General features: G+C 18.2%; 2 protein-coding genes across 2 annotated transcripts in view; both read right to left on the bottom strand.

The window, feature by feature from the left end:
• Positions 1 to 1,841, bottom strand: part of PGSY75_0103700 (putative L-seryl-tRNA(Sec) kinase) — a gene marked incomplete at both ends in the record, with an annotated part of 2,225 nt that extends 384 nt beyond the window's left edge. Inside the window, 4 exons of the mRNA XM_018783593.1 lie at positions 1 to 11; positions 110 to 226; positions 389 to 657; positions 782 to 1,841. The exon at positions 1 to 11 is cut by the window's left edge and continues 47 nt beyond it. Coding sequence (XP_018643877.1) covers positions 1 to 11; positions 110 to 226; positions 389 to 657; positions 782 to 1,841 — 1,457 coding nt within the window. The remainder of the gene's footprint in view (positions 12 to 109; positions 227 to 388; positions 658 to 781) is intronic.
• A 309-nt stretch (positions 1,842 to 2,150) lies between these two features.
• On the bottom strand, positions 2,151 to 6,993 carry PGSY75_0103600 (putative ATP-dependent RNA helicase; the record flags this gene model as incomplete). The annotated part of the gene is made up of 3 exons (XM_018783592.1): positions 2,151 to 2,344; positions 2,548 to 2,803; positions 3,034 to 6,993. 3 exons carry the CDS (start codon positions 6,991 to 6,993, stop codon positions 2,151 to 2,153), a joined length of 4,410 nt encoding a protein of 1,469 aa, XP_018643876.1.
• Between the last annotated feature and the right edge of the window lie 507 nt (positions 6,994 to 7,500).

Below are 7,500 nucleotides of genomic sequence, written 5' to 3'. Positions count from 1 at the left end.
ACATTGAGAATCTAAACGAATTAAAATACATATAATAATTTTATAATGAATGAAAAGATATATTTATATTTTAGTATGTTCATATATTATATGTAATAATATATATTACATTTAATTTGTTGGCGTTCATATCGTTTTTCTTCTTATCATGTTTTCTTATTTTTATTGTATCCATATTTTTGAAATTATCAAAATGGTTGTAAATAAAGCGAAGAATATGTACTAGCTGGAACTAAATGAAAAAAAAAAAAAAAAAAAAAAAAAAAAATTAGCATATACATATATATCTATATATATATATATATATATATTTTTATTTAAATGTTGGAGTATTATCCATATATATTTCCTCATTAAACTTTATTTTTTTCATCTTTACCCTTCCTACTTTACTCTTCTTAGTTTTATATTTTTTGTAGAAGGTATTAACTTGAAGTGATAATATTTTTTCTTGCCATTTATATTTTGATTTGACTACATGTATCATTTTTGACAAATATTTTTGTTGCTTTGATTGGATAGAATATTTTTTATGACATTTATAATTTCTAATAATAGTTTTTGAAGAAATATATTTGAATTTTACCCTCTTCTTATTTCTATTAAGACATGTAGCAAGTGGAGTATTTATATATGTCTGAATATAATTATAAGGATCTAAAGGAATAAAAAAATATATATATATATATATATATATGTGTGTATATATTATATATAAAAAATAATCACATATATATATATATATATATATATATATATATATATATCATTTCCGTGTTACATTTTTTAGTAAGAATATAATATTCTTTTCTCATGGAAGGTAAATGAAATGTATCATTTAATATAATAATTCTATTTTGTGTTCCTCCCCTTCTCATTATATTCTTGCAATATTCATATGCTATTTCTCTAGACAGGTTCCAATACTTTATTTGATTATAGCTTGTTGGTTTTTTGTTTTGTTTTTTCTTTTCTTTTTTGTTTGTTTTTTTTAATTTTATAAAAACAGTATCATTTTTATTTATTATGTTTGATTTTTTAAAAACTGGATAAAAGATATTTCCATTTATTTTTTTATCTTTCTTGTGGAATATATAAAATTTTGATTTATTTAATGTACATACATGACAATTATTAGTATCGATTCTTTCAATTTGTTGTCTTTTAAATGCATCTATAATATTGTTCGTGTTGTGATAAAATAAGTTTTCTATTTGATCTGTTGATATATAATATATGTATGTATTAAAATTATAAGTTAAAAATTTTTTAAAATATTTTATGAATTTATATATTTTTTTGTAAAAAATAAAAAACATTTTTTTATTATATTTATGTATATATGGTTTATAAAAGAACTTTTTATATATTTTATTATATTTATGATTATTATTTATCTGATTATTATTTTTTCTTTTTATTTTTTTTCTACTGTTCTTATGATGTTTTTTTTTTCCCTCTAAACGATCAAACGTTTCATTTTGTGCATTTTTATATTTATTAAGAATAAAAATAGATGATTTTTTATTAATGATATTTAAAAAATGTCTAGTTAGAAATATTAAAAATGAAAACGAGGGTGCTATATTATCTTCCTTTCTTCTTATTGTTCTTAATATGTTCTTTTGTTCTCTCTCCTTTATTTGATAATAATATTTTATTATTTTGATGAAAAAATTTTTTTCCTCTACATTTTGTTTGTAGGAACATTCTGTTTCATTTTTTATGTTTACAAAAAAATAAAGAAATAAGTAAATCACCTTATTTCTTTTAAGCAAGTAATTTATGAATTTATCTTTACCGCTACAAGGTGGACCATAAAAGAGTAGAACAAAATTCATTATAAGAACATAAAAAAAAAAAAAAAAAAAAAAAAAAATTTCAAATGTATTTGAATTGTTAAATGATGTAAAATACAAGAAAAAAAAAAAAAAAAAAAAAAAAATATATATATATATATATATAAATGAACAAAAAAAAATAAAATAAATAAAAATAAAATAAATAAAAATAAAAAAATAAAAAAAATAATAGGATATATATAATATAAAAATATTATGAAATATATTGATAATATATATATATATTTTTCATTTTTGTGCTATTGGAATTGGGTCCCTTGTTTCTTTTTCTTTTTCTTTTCCTTTTTATTATCTTTTTATTTTTTCCTTAAAGGTAAACATATTATTCATATAACAGTCAATATCATATGTTTTTATATTTAATTTATTGAATATTTCTTTGTTATAATTTCTTTTCATTTTTTTTTCAAAAATGTTTATTATAGCCCCCTTGTTGTTTATTCTTCCTATTCGTCCGCATCTATGTACATATTCTGTTGTGTCTACAAAGAGGATAAATGTTAAAATTGGATGATAATGTTTAAAAATATTATGCGCAGTGTAATAAATAAATATATATAAAGATATATTATGTGTAATATATAAAAAAATTATATGCTATATAAAATATCAAATCTAACAAATATATATATATATATATATATATTAATTTTTTTTTTTTTTTTTTTTTTTTTTTTTGTGTTACCAAAAGGCATGTCATAATTTATAATTGTCGTGAAACCCATACAATTGATACCCCTATATAACAAATTTGTTGATATAAATAAAAAGTTGACGTACTTTTTTAAATTTTTATAATCAATCAAATCGTTTTTAAAAAAATTAGCATAATTTATATCCTTGAATATCTTCTTTTTCCCTTTATCTTTCTGAGAAAATATCGTCTGAATGTCAACGTCAAATCGGTTTCTGAAAAGACTCCATAAGTCTAACACTTTTTTCTAAAAAAAAGAAATATATATATATATATATTTAAGTGAATTCATATAATTGTATGTACTGTTCAGGTGTTTTATTTAATAAATGCATAAAATAACATGAACAAGTCATGTTTTTTTTTTTTTTTTTTTTTTTTTTTTCTATATAAAACAGCCAAAATAAAAAATATACATATATATATATATATATATATTCTATAATATTGTGTATATTTCCTTTTTTTCATTTTTACCTTGGTGTTGCAGAAAACCAAAACGTTTTTGTTGAGTGGGTTAGAAAAGAGAACTCTTAAGAAATTACTGGTAGCATTATTATTTCTTTCTTTGTTTTTTTTATCATAACAATAGTTTAGGTGTATTAAATTTTTTGGCATATTTACAATACTGTTTATTTTAAATAAATCGTTTAACATGATTTGCTCTCTTTTATAATTGATAAATGAATTATTTGTTTGTTTTGTGTCGTTATTTTTTTGATGATTTAAATGTAAATCATCATCACCATCACCACTACTACTACTACTACTACTACAACTATAATTATCATCATTATTATTATTATTATTATTTTCATTATTTAGAATTTCTTTTTTTTTTTTTGTGATAGAAGTATCACTTGTTGTAACATGCTCATTTTGAATTTGTTTCCTTTCTTTATGATTTTGATCTGTTATATATTTATCATTAATAAATTCAGAATATAAATTATTTAAAAAGTTGGTTGTAATAATATGTTTTGTATATGTTAAATATGGATATATCGCCGATGTAGCACTACAACAAATAACATTTACAACTGAGATGTTATTTTTATATTGTTGTATATTATTTGTATCTTTTATAATTTTTTTTTTTTGTACATCTTCTTCTTTATTTTTTAAATAAATACTTTTTAATAGTTTTGCAAAAAATTGGTTTTCTAATTCTACGACATTTTCCTTGTTTTTATGATTGTTTTTTACTTTCATTGAGTTGAAAAAAAAATCATATTCATCAAATATGACTGTAGATATATTATTTAATTTGATGATTTTTTTCTCATGTATTAATTTATGTAATCTTCCTGGTGTTCCAATATATATGTTAATATTTTCTTCATCATAAAATGATGATTGTATATGTTGTTCATTTGTGTGTTTATCATTAATATTATGCTCATCTATGTTATTATTATTAATATTATTATTATTATTATTGTTGTTGTTTTTTGTTTTCTTTTTTAAACTTTTAAGCTGATATTTAATATTATTTCCTCCTATTAATAAATGAACATTCATATTTAATTTTGCTTTAAAATTGATATTTATTTTTTCTATAAGCATGTGTACGTCTTTTTGTATGGAGCTGGGATATATGATTGAATTATTATTTTTAAAAAATGAAGCATCATATGATTTATAAAAAGAATTTATTATATCTTTATATAATTCATATATTTGAACAGCAAGTTCTTTATTATATGTAATTAATAAAATATCTTTTTTTTTTTTTTTTTTTTTTTTTTTTTCATCAAAGTTATATGTTTTCTCATTTTTTAAAGAATCATTTGCCTTGTTTTCTGTTTTTAGATTAGATTTTTTATTTTGATTTATTAAATAGTTGAATATGTGTTTCATTCTTTCCATATTGTAATTAATAAAAGCTTGTTCTTCTGTTTTATTTACACAAACGAAGGAGGTGAGTTGTTCATTTATATTTTTATTAGCATAAAAGAATTTGTGTTTATGGAATAAATTATTTTCATCATATGATTTATTTTTTTGTATTTGATTTTTTTCGTATTGTAAAAAATTAAAATTACTAATTTCTTGGAAGAGGGGTAGTAGATATATAAATGTTTTGCCTGTACCTGTTGGGCAATGTAAGAAGAACGTTCTTATTAATTTTTTTAATTTGTCATTATATTTATTTACGTAAAGAATTTGTTTTACATTTGATGTTTTTTCTTTATCATCAGCATGAACATCTATATAATTATTTTCATTATCTTTTATATGATCTTCTTTTAGATATTTTATTTTATTAGACACGTCGTGGTTTTGTCTAGAATGGAGAGTATTATCTTTGATAGATGAATTGGAATTAACAAGTGGATTGTTTTCAATAATAAAATCATTATTATTATTATTATTATTATTATCATCATCATATACATTATTTATACTACATGATGTGTCTTTTTGTTGTTGATCCATTTTTTTATTTATTACCATTTGATCAGGAGAAAACACATTTGACATATTATATGTTGAAAGGAGTTTATTTTTTTGCTCTGATATAATATTCGAGTTTTGATTTACAATATTATTATGATCACATGTCATCCTTTTTTTATAACAATTATATAGATCAACATTTACATTATTTAAAAAGAAAAGTATCATAGGTATATATTTGGCTTGATGGTCAGTAGTATAATTAATATCATTATATTTTAAATATATGTTAATAAAGTTATCATATATACCTACATCATAGAATGTGTAATTTAATTTTTTTTTTTTTTTTTTTTCTTTTTCTTTTTCTGTGACATCTTCTGTTATTATAATATTTTTATTTGCATTAAAATCAATTATAGAATCATATTGTTGTAATCTTTTTTTTATTGCATCTGTATTATTTTCTGCATTATTTTTTATTTGTATTTGTCTTCTAAAATTATCAATAGATTTCGAAACTTTAAAAATTTCTTGTATGTTTGGAATGGGTTGATTATTATTATTAACTTGAGAATTTGTTGTTATAAAATTTTTTGTTATAAAATTTTTATGATCGTTTGTAATATTTTTAGTATTAATATATTGATGATCATTATAAGAATTATGAGTTTGATGATTATTTTTTTGATTTTCATTTATATTTGTTGAAAGTGGTGTAATCTTGTGTTGATTATATTGATTTGTTATATCATCGATGTAATGTTTAATTTTGTTGTTTCCATGTTCACAATTAATATTAAATTTTTCTTCATGTGTGTAATTATTTATATTATTCGATATATTTTTTTTATTTTTACTATTGTTTATAGGTATTTCTATTGTGTTTTGCCTTATATCTTTCTTATTATATATTTTATTATTTGAAATTTGTTTGTTAAGATTTTTATTTTGTTTGTTAACATTATTATTTTTTTTGTTAAGATTTTTATTTTGTTTGTTAACATTATTATTTTGTTTGTTAACATTATTATTTTGTTTGTTAAGATTTTTATTTTGTTTGTTAAGATTTTTATTTTTTTTGTTATTATTTATAATATTTTTTGATGTTGTCTCTTTTGAAAGAATTTTGTTTAGAATTTCATTTTGTAGTACATCATTTTTAATATTTTCGTTTTGTTTAAATATTTCATATTTTTTTGTTTTTTTATTTAATTTATCTATTGAATAATTTAAATTGTTTTCAAACATATTTAATATATTTTCTTGTTTTTTATTTCTTTTAAATTTGTGAAATTTTTTTTTTTTTTTTTTTTTTTTTTCATCATATGAATGATTATTGTCTTGATATTGTTGTTCTATATTACTTTTATAATTATTATCACTTGATTGTTTATCTATAAGAAAAATATTTTCTTTATCATTTTTAAGTGAATTACCTTTTATATTATCTTTAAAATGTTTAATATGTGTATCCTTTGTTTTATATATTTTTTTTATTTTTTTGTTTAAAAATTTGAACTTATCATTTTTTTTTTTTATTCTTAACATTTCTTTTTTTGAAAAGGTTGGTTTTTTTTTTTTTTTTTTTTTTTTTTTGGATAATAAACTGGACATGTTCTTCTGATTATTATTTGTAGTTACATCATCATTTTGAATTTTTATATTATTATATTTTGATACATTTTTATTATGATAATAATCATATTTATTATTTTTGTCTTTTAGTTTTATATTTATTTTGTTATTCTTATCCTTGATATTTTGACAATAGGGTAAGTAAGCTCTGGGGGGTAATATTGGAATGGTTTTATAATATGGATTAACATTTATTTTTTTTTTTTTAAAAAAATTATAAAGGAAGTATTTTGTTTTGTTTGGTTTATTTTTTTTTCTTTCTTTTGTTAATATTATGTTGTATGATTCTTCTCTTTCATTTGAAACAAAACATAAGCAATTTCTTGTAAATAATGTAATCAAAAGAAAATAAAAAGTAACATAAAAACAAAAATTTAACGAGAAGAAAGAAACATACATTTACACGTTGGATGAACGAACTATGTGCCTGGGTAATATAATTTCCATACACTAAAAATTATAAAAATGTAGAAACTAAATAAAATTAAAAATTAAAATAATAAATTAAACGATATATAAATTATATATTATTAATTTGAAACAAAAAAATAAAATAATATATATTATATATTATTTATTATATACATATATATATATATATATATATATATATATATGCCTCAAAGGTAAAATGAAATTACCATACAAATAGGATCATATTTATTATATCAATAAAATTTTTAATTATTTATTTTTATATATATTAAATTATTTTATATATATATATAAATGTTTTATCGAACAAATTTGAGAAGGGGGAAAAAAGAAAAAAAGAAAAAAAGAAAAAAAGAAAAAAAAAAAAAAAAAAAAAAAAAAAAAAAAAAAAAAAAAAATTAAAAAAAAAAAAAAAAAAAAAAAAAAAAAAAAAAAAAAAAAAAAAAAAAAAAAAAAAAAAAAAAAAAAAAA

This window comes from Plasmodium gaboni, chromosome 1, assembly GCF_001602025.1.
Source record: "Plasmodium gaboni strain SY75 chromosome 1, whole genome shotgun sequence".
NCBI classification, from domain to species: Eukaryota; Apicomplexa; class Aconoidasida; order Haemosporida; family Plasmodiidae; genus Plasmodium; species Plasmodium gaboni.
The sequence above is the reverse complement of the archived record's forward strand: the minus strand, read 5'-3'. Positions and strand labels throughout refer to the sequence as shown.